The sequence below is a fragment of the Bos mutus genome, chromosome 7 (genome assembly GCF_027580195.1).
Source record: "Bos mutus isolate GX-2022 chromosome 7, NWIPB_WYAK_1.1, whole genome shotgun sequence".
Taxonomy (NCBI): Eukaryota; Metazoa; Chordata; class Mammalia; order Artiodactyla; family Bovidae; genus Bos; species Bos mutus.
This window is the reverse complement of record NC_091623.1, coordinates 84,202,446-84,215,764: the sequence shown is the minus strand read 5'-3', so window position 1 is coordinate 84,215,764 and position 13,319 is coordinate 84,202,446. Positions and strand designations below refer to the sequence as shown.

The 13,319-nt window shown below is 36.8% G+C and overlaps 1 protein-coding gene across 5 annotated transcripts in view; it reads left to right on the top strand.

The window, feature by feature from the left end:
• AFF4 (ALF transcription elongation factor 4) overlaps positions 1–13,319 on the top strand; it is an 89,046-nt gene that overhangs the window by 60,334 nt on the left and 15,393 nt on the right. For all 5 annotated transcript variants that reach the window (XM_070374337.1, XM_070374338.1, XM_070374333.1 and 2 more), the window contains 8 exons: positions 1,885–1,973; positions 2,582–2,822; positions 8,748–8,842; positions 9,430–9,493; positions 9,596–9,732; positions 9,980–10,051; positions 11,993–12,086; positions 12,846–12,889. In XM_070374337.1, coding sequence (XP_070230438.1) covers positions 1,885–1,973; positions 2,582–2,822; positions 8,748–8,842; positions 9,430–9,493; positions 9,596–9,732; positions 9,980–10,051; positions 11,993–12,086; positions 12,846–12,889 — 836 coding nt within the window. The remainder of the gene's footprint in view (positions 1–1,884; positions 1,974–2,581; positions 2,823–8,747; positions 8,843–9,429; positions 9,494–9,595; positions 9,733–9,979; positions 10,052–11,992; positions 12,087–12,845; positions 12,890–13,319) is intronic.

The following is a 13,319-nucleotide window of genomic DNA, read 5'->3' as shown; positions in this document are numbered from 1 at the left end:
AGCCTGCGGTTTTCCCTCTTTTTCCTTGGAACCACAGTACTGTGTGCTGTTGCTGATGTATCTGGACAAATGAGAATAACACTTTTTTTTTTTTGCATCTTCAAAAGTTTAAGATTTTTTAAAATTTGAATTTCTAGAAAACTGAAGCTTCCTACTTTCAGTACTATAGCTAAGAGGTTCCATTATTGTAGTAAAGGGATGCTTTATTCAACTGGTAAACTCTTTAGGGCTGCTGGATTCTAGAGCCCGCAGCCTCACATTGGTGGACTTAGTTATAGGATTTTATATTATTCTATATAATTCATAGAAATTATATGAAATAAGAGCTTGTATATGATAGATTCTGCTCCTTAAAAAAATAAGATGTTTCTTATGAAATTAAAAAAATGGTTCTTTTATCTTTAAAAAGGTATTACAAATCTTTGTAAACTTTTTCAGACATTTAACATATAATATACTGAGTATATTTTACTCTTGTTTAAAATTTTACAATATACTTAACTTGTAATAAAAAAATCCCCTTCCTCTAAAAGGAGTGTTCCATATCTCTGTTGGAGAAGGAAATGGCAACCCACTCCAGTATTCTTGCCTGGAGAATCCCATGGACAGAGGAGCCTGGTGGGCTACAGTCCCATGGGGTCGCCAAGAGTTGGACACAACTGAGCGACTAAGCATATCTCCTTACCTCCCCCACATTTCATTGGCATATATTCCTCACAAGTTTTTTTATATCAATACCTGTAAATGAAATTTTGATTTTATAAAATGTATATCACCAGGAAACTTAGTGATGATTATTCGCAACCCCCCACCCCCTCGCCCCAGAATGCCATACAACTTGCAGAATCTTAGTTCCCTCACCAGGGATTGAGCCCAGGCCCCAGCAGTGAAAGCAAAGAGTCCTAACCACTGGACCACCAGGGTATTTCCCAGTGATGATTTTTGAGATTTGTTGCTTTGGTAAAATTATTCTTGAAGATAAAGCAGATAATACTGAGAAAGAGACCAGCCAAAGATAATGAAAGATGTGGATTCCTTTTTCTCATGTTTTCACATGTCCAACTTTAATCATTTGTGTATGGGAACAAATTCTTTTGTAAGGCAGGATGTTTGCAATATTTGTGCCCTGATATTTAAATCAATAGGAAAACTTAAATTCCCCAAGCATAGTAGCTTGATAATTATAGACAGGCCCATAGCTTTTGTTTCAGCAAAAAAGTTTTTCAAAAATCATTAGTCTTGGCTAAAAGCAAAAAGATGGACAGTAACAAGTGTTGGTGAAGATGTGGAGAACGACAGTGCCTATGGGAATGTAAAGTAATGTAGCCACTTTGGGACATAGTTTAACAGTTCCTCAAAAAGTAAATAGACAGTATTCCCTTATGACTCAGCAATTTCATTCCTATGTATATACACAAGAACAATGAAAACTTGTCCACACAAAAACCTATACTTGAAAAGTAGGAAAAATTCAAATGATGAATGGATAAATAAAATGTGGTATACCCATACAATGGAATATATTCATTCATTACAAAGAAATAAAATATTGACAAATAATCTTACAACACAGATGAATTTTATGGTATGTGAATTGTATCTTAATTATCTCATCCCCCCTCCTCAAATCATCAGACTGAAAAGATGCCATTTAAAAGACTGTTACAGCATTTCAGCTTTTCTTATCTAAAATAGGAGACGACTTCTTAGACTTAAAAACCTAATTTATTTAACACTGTTTAAATGAGTTCTTTCACTTCACATTTATCTTCTTTCTGAAGTATATCAGAGATTAACTGTTTGATGGTGACTAGCACTGAAAACTGAAATTAGATGAATAAAAATCAAAACCTAACTGCTTTTTTTCCTCTATTTTTCATCCAGAATGAAGATGATAACCGAGCCAATGAAAGCAAGAAACCTAAAACAGAGGACAAGAATATGGCAGGCCACAAGCCATCCAGCAACAAAGAGTATGTCTGCAAAACATGTTAACATGTGTGTTGATCTATGTGTGTTATTTGCTGCTGGGTACTTTCTAATGTGCTCTTAGAATATTCCATTTAGTATATATATGTTATACATTTCTGTACGCAGTCATATACCAAATAGTGGGAGGTTTTGCTTTTAGTTAATTGGGATTAAAAGCAAGATTCAGTCACTTTATCTCTCGTTTTAGGAGAATAGGAAGTGTTCATAGGATAAGAATTAAAGTAAAGCTTTACCACTTTCAGGCTGGATGGCAAGCTTATGTATAGCTGCAGGAGACATTTGAGCATTAGTATCTTCATTCACCATTCCTCTTTTTGTTCTTTTATTCAGTCACTATTTATTGAATACTTGTGTATGGCAGACCAAGGCTTAGGCACTGAGTATACAACCATAATGGGGAGGAAACACTGGAGAAGATATCTGCCCTCTTGAAATTTATAGTTTTATTTTGTTTTATAGAAATCATATGTTCTAATAATCAAACAGGGAAAAACAAATTTGTCTTGAAGTCAGGCAAAGTCAAATGGGAAAAGTCCATCACTCTTAAATGACTATGTGGAGAAATGAGGGCATTTGTTTGGTTTGGCAGGTCATCTAAACAGAGTGCTTCTAAAGAAAAAGATTTATTGCCTTCTCCTGCTGGGCCTGTTCCTTCAAAAGATCCAAAAACAGAGCATGGCTCTCGGAAGAGGACTGTTAGTCAGTCTTCTTCCTTAAAGTCAAGTAATAACAGCAACAAGGAAAATAGTGCCAGCAGCAAAAACAGTTCCTCCGCATCAAAGCAGAAGAGGACTGAAGGGAAGACTTCCAGTAGCTCTAAGGAGGTCAAGGTAAGGCACTGAGGGACCTGAGCCTTTTGAAAAAAATCTCCTTGCCATGTGACTTCTCCAAGGTAACTGTGCTTTGAAAATTTTGTAAACATCTTACTAATCTTACAGATCTGTTCATTTTTACTCTCAAAATGTCATAGTCTGATAATAAACTTGTGCTGTGATCTGAGACCATGAAAGGAATGAAGTCATCTGGACACACACATATTCTTAGTTAAGGTAGAAATTGGAAAAGTTGGTTTTCCATAACTGGAAAAGTTGGTTATGGAAGAACAGTTGTTTATGATCAAATTTGTAAATAACTCCAGTTGTTCTGATTGGGTTCTTGTCTATGGTTTTAAATTGTCTTTGGAGTATTTAGTTAGATTTTACAAGCTAGTTATACTACATTAAGTACTAAAGCAACCATTTGGCTTCATGAAGAAGAAAAATATTCTTTAGCTGAGCTAGCACTGGAATTAGCCCTAGAGCATGATCATCAGGTAGGGGAATATTAACGTTTGTGGGTGCATAACTAGATCAGAGAAGCTTTTTCAAGGCGGTACTTAGGCTCTAATCCTGAATTTGTTTATCAGGTTTTTTCATTGCTTTCTAAAGTGATCTGATCAGGAGCAAACTCCCTGACAAAATTAAGAAAATACCTAGATTTTTAAGCATATAATTTACTGCATTATTATTTGTGACTTAAAATAAGCAACTGTTTAACAGTTGAAAAAAATTGACAAAGGCAGTTAGTCCTGCTTATTAAATGTGGTGATTAAATCTTTTAAATTTTGAGGTAATTTAAATTGTGAACAATGTCTCAAATTGAGATATACCAAAGGATTTTTCTCCAGCTGGACCACTTCCATAGCAGTTTAGATAGTGTCCTTGAAGAACCTGTTCTGTGGGCCTCCTTCCCTGACCTAGTTCTCTGTTTACCTGCTGGCTGGCTCTTTCTCCATTTCCCATCCTTGAACTGTAGGATTTGAGACCTGTATGCTTCTTCTTTTAAACTTCTTCTCTCTCTTTCTTTCTTTCTTTTTAAAATGCACTCATTAAGTGAGCTCTTCTGCTCATTTGGTTTCTGTTATCTCATAGGTAAAGTTCAATGTCTATGTCTCTACTCTTGTCAGCTTCTTGAAAGCAGGGATTTGTGTCTCACTTGTTTGCACTTTATCCAGTGTTTAACTTACTGGATAAAATTAGATAATATGATAAACCAAAATTACATATAATTTTTATTTTCTGTTTCTCTAGATATTTGCTGATAACCAAATTTTTGAAATACGTTGGCATAAATTTTGTTCAGTATAGCCTTTTATTTTTAATATCTTTAATATTGCTTCTTATATTGTCTTTTATTTTTAATTTTAGTTTTCTGTACCGTCTTTCTCTTCTTTCATCAATTTCATCAGAGGCTTATCACTTTTACTTGTTTTTTTTTTTTCAAAAAAACAGCCTTTCTTTGTCTTTATTCACTATAGTTTATTTTTGTTTTCTATATCATTAACTTATACTCTTTATGATTTCCTTTCTTATGTCTTTTTGTTTTGCTGTTCTGTTTATTAACTTTTAAAGATGGATACTAAGCTTGTTTTTCAAAATTAATTGTAAGCTCTTTTTCTCTAATATTCAAATATAAGCAGTTAGACTATATATTTTCCTCTAATTACTGCTTTAGCTGCATCTTCAAGACTTGGTATATAATATTTTTATAACTCAGTTCAAAACGTTTTTTAATTTCTTGTGTGATTCCATTTTTGATTCAAGAATACTTAAGTGTGTTACTCAATTTCCAAACATACAGAGATTTTCTGGTTGTCTTTTGATTAGTACTTCTACCTTGTAGAAGGGGCTAGAAAGTGATCCGCATGCAGTAATCTTTTGAAATTTGTTGAGTTGCTTTGTAAAACAGCGTACTTATATGGTAGATTTTTGTAATGAAAAGACTGTGTCTTCCACATGAATTAGAGACAGCGACCTGTAGAATTCAGTTAGATTAATGATATTTTCACACCTTCTGTATGCTGACTGATATTTTGTTAGTCCTTTTCTACCAGTTTTTTTAATTAATTGAGATAAAGTTGATATATAACATTGTATTAGTTTCAGGTATACAACAGAATGATTTCCTATATGTATATATATTGCAAAAACTTACTCAACCACAGTAAGTCTAATGAGCATTTCTTACCACACACAGTAATTTTTCTTTATTTTCAGAAACTTCACTTTTCCTTCAATAAATTTAAACTTAGGCACTTATATTTAAGTTGGTGCAAACATAATTGAGGTTTTTGCATTGTTGAAATTTGCCACTTGCTATTGGAATACATTCGTAAATAAATATGATTATGTTGTACATTATTTTAATGCACACTTCTCACTTTATGTTTTTTTGCTAGTGACTTTTATTACTTACTATTCATTTTAAACTTATTTTATGCTATGGAAATGATGTTAGACAAAAATCAAATTCAAGTGATTTTCTTATTTGCGTTCAAAATGGGTGGTAAAGCAGCAGAGACAACTCGCAACATCAACAATTCATTTGACCCTGAAACTGCTAATGAACATACAGTGCAATGGTGGTTCAAAAGTTTTATGAAGGAGATGAGAACCTTGAAGATGAGCGAGTGGCCAGCCGTTGAAGTTGACAACGACAGACTGAGAGCCATCATTGAAGCTGATCCTCTTACAACAACACAAAAGATTGCCGAAGAACTCAATGTCAACCATTCTACAGTCTTTTGGTGTTTGAAGCAAATTATGGAGGAGAAAAAGCTTGATAAGTGGGTGGCTCTTGAGCTGACTGAAAATCAAAAAAATCATCATTTTGAAGTGTCCTCTCTTTTTCTGTGCAACAACAATGAACCATTTCTCAATCAGATGCAATGAAAAGTGGATTTTATACAACAACCACCAGCAGCAGTGATTGGCCCGATAAGAAGCTCCAAAGCACTTCTCAAAGCCAAACTTGCACCCAAAAAAAGTTATGGTCATTGTTTAGTGGTCTGCTGCCCATCTGATCCACTATAGCTCCCTAAATCCCAGCAAAACTATTAACATCTGAGAAGTATGCTCAGCAAATTGATGAGATGCACTAAAAACTGCAATGCCTGCAGCTAGCATTGGTTAACAGAAAGGGCCCAGTTCTTCTCCACAACAGCACCCAACTGCACGTTGAACAACCAACACTTCAAAAGTTGAACAAATTGGGCTACGAAGTTTTGCCCCATCTGCTATATTCACCTTACCTCTTGCCAACCAACTACCACTTCAAGCATCTCAACAACTTTTTGCTTCCACAGCCAGTAGGATGCAAAAAATGCTTTCCAAGAGTTCATGGAATCCCAAAGCATGGATTTTTTCACTACAGGAATAGACTAACTTATTTCTCATTGGCAAGAACCTGTTGACTGTAATGGTTCCTATTTTGATTAATAAAGATATGTTTAGCCTAGTTGTAATGATTTAAAATTCATGGTCTGGAACCACAATTACTTTTGTGCCAACCTTAATAGATCTGTTTATAAAACACAGGGGGAAAGCTGTCCAAGTAATGTTAGATTGCAGTAGTATTCAGGAAGCCATTTGGTAAATGTGCAGATTTTACCATAAAGAGTTTAGTATTTTTTCAAATCTCAGGGCTTTTATTTTCATTCTTGAAGAAAGCTGTAATAGGTGGAACTTGAAAGGACTCTTTTACAAGAAAAGGAAAAAAAATGGTTACATGGTCTCTTTTAAGCAGAAGTAATAAAAATATATATATTATTGGGTTTTCTAATGTTGAGACATTTATGAACTCATAGGAGAAATTCTACTTATTTATGGTTTTTTTAATGGGAAAAAAATGTGTATTCAATTTATTCAAGATAGGACCGGAGGGGAAGCTGTTGGGAGGACAGGGTCATAGCCCTTGTGTTAAAGGTCTCTGTTGATAGGAGACAGAATGGACATGTGGTTAGGAGGCGGAATAAAATTTAAGAAAGTGTCTAGGCTTTTGAAATCTGATAGATCTGACATAAAACCCAAATTCCAGGAATACTACTTAAAAGCTGTTTGGACTTGGGCAAGTTGCTCAGCTTCCTTGAGACTATTTTTTATTCTATCCTAATTCTGAAAGAGATGGGAATACCAGACTACCTGACCTGCCTCTTGAGAAATTTGTATGCAGGTCAGAAAGCAACAGTTAGAACTGGACATGGAACAACAGACTGGTTCCAAATAGGAAAAGGAGTACGTCAAGGCTGTATATCGTCACCCTGCTTATTTAACTTATATGCAGAGTACATCATGAGAAATGCTGGACTGGAAGAAACACAAGCTGGAATCAAGATTGCCAGGAGAAATATCAATCACCTCAGACATGCAGATGACACCACCCTTATGCAGAAAGTGAAGAGGAACTAAAAAGCCTCTTGATGAAAATGAAAGTGGAGAGTGAAAAACTTGGCCTAAAGCTCAACATTCAGAAAACAAAGATCATGTCATCTGGGAAATAGATGGGGAAACAGTGGAAACAGTGTCAGACTTTATTTTTTGTGGGCTCCAAAATCACTGCAGATGGTGACTGCAGCCATGAAATTAAAAGACGCTTACTCCTTGGAAGGAAAGTTATGACCAACCTAGATAGCATATTGAAAAGCAGAGACATTACTTTGCCAACAAAGGTTTGTCTAGACAAGGCTATGGTTTTTCCTGTGGTCATGTATGGATGTGAGAGTTGGACTGTGAAGAAGGCTGAGCGCCGAAGAATTGATGCTTTTGAGGTGTGGTGTTGGAGAAGACTCTTGAGAGTCCCTTGGACTGCAAGGAGATCCAACCAGTCCATTCTGAAGGAGATCAGCCCTGGGATTTCTTTGGAAGGAATGATGCTAAAGCTGAAACTCTAGTACTTTTGCTACCTCATGCGAAGAGTTGACTCATTGGAAAAGACTCTGATGCTGGGAGGGATTGGTGGCAGGAGGAGAAGGGGACGACAGAGGATGAGATGGCTGGATGGCATCACTGACTCGATGGACGTGAGTCTGAGTGAACTCTGGGAGTTGGTAATGGACAGGGAGGCCTGGCGTGCTGTGATACATGGGGTCGCAAAGAGTCGGACACAACTGAGCGACTGAACTGAACTGAACTGAATAGCAGTCCATATTTCATAGGGTTGTTAAAGGATTAATGATTATACTAAGTACTTAGTTAACTTAGTGCCTAGTAAATAGTAAGCACATAGTAAATGTTAGATATTGTAATTGTTTTCATTGACCAGTTATTACCAGTAAGTTTTGTCTGAAGTAATACTGCTATATTGATACTAGATTTGTGTATTCCTTAAGTTTTTACAAGTGTCAGTGTCATTGCCTCCCACATAGTAGACCCCTAATAGAAGGCTCTTGAGAGTCCCTTGGACTGCAAGGAGATCCAGCCAGTCCATCCTAAAGGAGATGGATTGTTCCTGGGTGTTCATTGGAAGGACTGATATTGAAGCTGAAACTCCAATACTTTGGCCGCCTGATGCGGAGAGCTGACTCATTTGAAAAGACCCTGATGCTGGGAAAGATTGAGGGCAGGAGGGAGAAAGGGATGATAGAGGATGAGATGGTTGGTTGGCATCACCAGCTCAATGGACATGGGTTTGGGTAGACTCCAGGAGTTGATGATGGACAGGGAGGCCTGGCGTGCTGTGGTTCATGGGGTCACAAAGAGTTGGACACGACTGACTGACTGAACTGAATATTATAAAGAATATTCTTGGTTATTTAAAATGGGTTCATTCCATAAAAAGGACATTTACATTATGAAATTTAAAATTTTTATAACAAGGGAATTAACTACCACAGACAATGGAATTTTGTTTGCTTTTTAACCACGAGCTAAGAAATACTTCTAGTTTAATTTTAATTTCATAATTTTCAACGTAGTTTTTGTTTTTATTTTTCTGGTCAGGAAAAAGCTCCAAATAGTTCTTCTAACTGTCCTCCATCTGCACCAACTCCTGATGCTTCTAAGCCTCGGAGAACGAAGCTTGCCTTTGATGACAGGTAAGATAAATAAGATTTTTTATGCATTTAAGAAATCATTTTAGTCAGTGTATAAGAAACTCATTTTAATGTCTGTCAGTGGCCGGAAGAATTGGTTGTATTGTGATATTGTTGTATTGTGATATTGTGACAGAATATTCAGATTTTTAATTTTAAAGGCACCTTCAAGTCCAAGTATTGCTCCTTTTAACTTAATTTACCTTCGTGATTCTCATGGAGAATGTGAATAATGTACCTTCCAGTGGTCCACCTTTGCTGACTTTACTGTTTAAAGGCTTTCTTAAGTAAAACAGTGTAGGTTTAAAATAAAGACTGTCTCATGTCTCAAATAAGTAAGTAACGTAGGGTTTTTTCCCCTCCCTTTTGATAAAGGTTATTTTTCCTACCTACGTTCTGTTTACTCTCAATCTTTCAAATGATTTATGCTCTTAACCTAATAGAAACATTTGTCAGGGAAAAAATTAATCAAATGTTTAGTAATAGCTCATTTTCTTTACTTGAGGACATGAAAACTGAGGGCTATAAAACTAATATTATCTTAGGAAAATATTTCCCATTTTACTTAAAATAAAAAATTTACATTGCAGAAATTATTCAGCAGACCATTATTTACAAGAAGCAAAAAAGCTAAAGCACAATGCAGATGCATTGGTATGTAAATATTTATATATTTAATCAAATTAACTTAAATCTTCATTTGTTCTTGTAGCACATCAGTGTGGCTCTCATTTACCTTTATTCTCCTTTCTTCAGTCTGATAGGTTTGAGAAAGCTGTATACTATCTTGATGCTGTGGTATCTTTCATTGAATGTGGGAATGCATTAGAGAAAAATGCTCAGGAATCCAAATCCCCATTCCTTATGTATTCAGAAACGGTGGAGCTCATCAAGTAAGTGGGGAAACTTGCTGCATTATTGGCAATAATATTTCTCTGTTCCTTCTTGGAAAGGACTAATTTATAAAATAATAGCTAAAGAGGATCCTTAATCCTTTATTGTCTTTGGAAAAGGAGAAGTAGACACTCTAGTGGGTATTTTTGTCTTTAAGTTTGATTCTAATGTTTAGAGGACTGAGGAGGTCATAAAATAGATGAAGTATTATATTTTGTGTCCTTTGTTTCTTCTGTTATCTCACAGATACACTATGAAGCTAAAGAATTACTTGGCACCAGATGCTACAGCTGCAGATAAAAGACTTACAGTGCTTTGGTAAGTGTTGTATGTTAGCCTCTGCTAGACAACAAAGCAGTTTCTGTCTGTGTTCTTCTGAAAGTTATCCTTGAATCGGCCTTCCATAACCCAGTCATAAATCTATTCTTGATGGGTCAAGAAGAAAACAACAGAATTCCAGTGAAAATTTTTAGTTGTTGAGAGCCTCTCCTCCATTGCCCTCTTGACAAAATAAAAGCCTTGGTAAAGTGAGAATGATATTAGAACTTTCTATTAAGTGATCACTTTTTTAGGCTTTTTATTTTTTTGATTTGACTATAGTTTACTTTTTTTTTTTTTTTTTGTACACTGAGGCTTCTATTGTGTATTTCAGTAAAGATGGACACTATAAAAAATCCAGGCTCTTCTTTTGGTATCCTCTCCCTCAATTTACATATACTTATACCTTACCTTTGGGGCTTCCCTGGCAGCTCAGCAGTAAAGAATCTACCTGCAGTGCAGGAGTCTCAGGAGATATGGGTTCAATCCCCAGGTCGGGAAGATCCCCTAAAGAAGGGCATGGCAACCCATTCCAATATTTTTGCCTGGAGAATCTCATGAACAGAGGAATCTCGCGGGCTATAGTCTATAGGGTTGCAAAGAGTTAGACATGACTGAAGCGACTTTGCACGCACGCATTCCTTACCTCAGGTAGCAAACATCTAACTTGCTCAGAATAAAGAAATGACTTGTTTGCTTATCCCCAGAGAGAGAGTTTATTTATCATGGTTATTTACTTTACCTAGTACTGGGTTTAACAACTGGGAGAGCAACTGTAGGAAAAAACTGGCACAGTCCTATTTGTCATGGAGTCTAGGGTATAGTGTGAAGAGACAGAAATTAATCAAATAACCACACAAGTACGTGAATTAAGTACTTTGAAGGAAAAGTTTATATAACTGTAAAGGTAAACTATAGGGATACTTAGTCCTTAGGTAGAGGAAACATTTACAAGGGCTGGATAGTGAAAAGAAACTGGAAACCTTGTGTCAGGAAACTAAAAGACCCAGAAGAAAGAAGTAAGTGAAAGTGATTGGAGAGGTAGGCAGTGATGACCGTGCAGGGCCTTTGTAAGCCATGTTGGTTTTACATATGTTACTTCAGAGTTGTAATATTTACAAGTGAGTTCCTAGTTTTGTTGTTTTAGATTATTTTTAGTTTGATGCAGAAATTATGCTCTGAAGTTTTTTTTGTGGCAGGGGGGCGGGGGTGTTGAGGGGAGGGGTGGCTGTGCCATACGGTTTATATAGGATCTTAGTTTCCTGACCAGGGATTAAACCCGGACCACAACAGAGAAAGATGAAGCACTGAATCCTAACCACTGGACTGCCAGGAAATTCCCCCACAATGATTTTTTAGTCCCTATGTTATAAATGACACGTTGGTGTCCTGGGGGTGAGGTTTTGATTTTTGAATGTCAACAAATAGGAGGCTGCTAAGTCACTTCAGTCGTGTCTGACTCTCTGCAGCCCCATAGATGGCAGCCCACCAGGCTCCCCCATCCCTGGGATTCTCCAGGCAAGAACACTGGAGTGGGTTGCCATTTCCTTCTCCAATGCATGAAAGTGAAGTCGCTTAGTCGTGTCCAACTCTTCGAGACCCCATGGACTGCAGCCTACTAGGCTCCTCCTCATGGACTGCAGCCTATCAGGCTCCTCCATCCATGGGATTTTCCAGGCAAGAGTACTGAAGTGGGTTGCCATTGCCTTCTCCAAATAGGAGACTAGTCCTAGGTCTCTTCCTCTTCCTTTCCCTCCCTAGGTTGTGTACCTTAATAAGATCACACCTTTTGGTTTTGCCTAAGAGTTAGTGTCATTGACCTTATGCCATGGTCTGCTCACATGAGTCACTTGTGTACTCTGGCGCAATGTGAAGCTTTTCTATGAGATGCGGCCAGAGTCTGTTGTCCTGGTAAATAAGCTGTCCTTTTCCGTTGGCTAGCCTGCGATGCCAGTCTTTGCTGTACCTGAGGCTCTTCAAACTGAAGAAAGAAACTGCTCTGAAGTATTCAAAGACACTGACAGAGCATCTGAAGGTAAGTACACAGTAAGAGTATCTGTTTCCCAGGACACAAAATTTGTAAAGTCTCCTATTCCCACCTCAGAAGTACCCTCATGTTTTTCCTGTCAGAGGAGAGGAAGAACTACTATTTGGGAACTTTCAAATAGTTTGAGGTTTAAAATGAACACATATCTGATTGTGGAACCTATGTAGCTATATACAGTAGCTGTTAGTAATCTTTCAATGTATATAATCTATTTTTGTCACAAAACCTAATGTTTTGTTGTGATAGCCCTACATAAGTCTTCCTAAAATTCAGCCCTGATAATGACTTGGAATGCTTTAATAGCTTAGCATTGCCTGCAGGGTCAAGTGAAAGATTCTTATCCTGACCTACAAGGCCCTCAAGATCAATCTCTCTCTCACTCTCCTTCTTTCTTTTCTGAAGTTTACTCCAGGTAAATTGTCTGGGTCATATACACTCTCTTGTCTGCAGTCTTTGTACATAGGATGACTTGCCTTGCTCTATGCCTTCTCCCCTCTTCTTTATCCATCTGAATGTTACTCATTCTTTGTCTCTCACTTTTCAGTCTTCCAGAACACCCCAGCTCTTATCTAAATAACTTCCTTCTGTTGCATTTTTACACACACACACACACACATTTTGGTTTCTTAAGATCAGTACTGGCCCAATGCTTTTGAATATATTTATTACATCATAAATAAATATTACTTCATAAATTACTTTTTTTTTTTTTTTTTAATTATTAAGTACATTCTCTTTTCTCCACAGAATTCTTACAATAACTCTCAAGCACCATCACCAGGCTTGGGAAGGTAGGTAAATTTTATTCTGTAAACTTGTATGTGACAAGTTTATTTTTATGCGAAAGTGGAATGGGTTTGGCCACTTTCCAAAAAAGGTATTTTTTGTGAAAGTCAAAGTCGCTCAGTCATGTCCAATTCTTTGTGACCCCATGGACTATAGCTTGCCAGGCTCCTCTGTCCATAGAGTTCTCCAGGTCAGAATACTGAAGTGGGTAGCCATTCCCTTCTCCAGGGGATCTTCCCAACCCAGGGATCGAACCCAGGTTTCCCACGTTACAGGCGGATTCTTTACCGTTATCATTTTTTTTTAAGTTGAAAATATCTTGAACATGCTCTGAGAAAGATTAGAGAAGAAGTCTTGAGTTTTTTTTTTTTTTTTACAACTCCTCAACCTTTCTCAGCTTGAGTTCTGTGGCTAGTTGGAGTTTTATCACCTTGC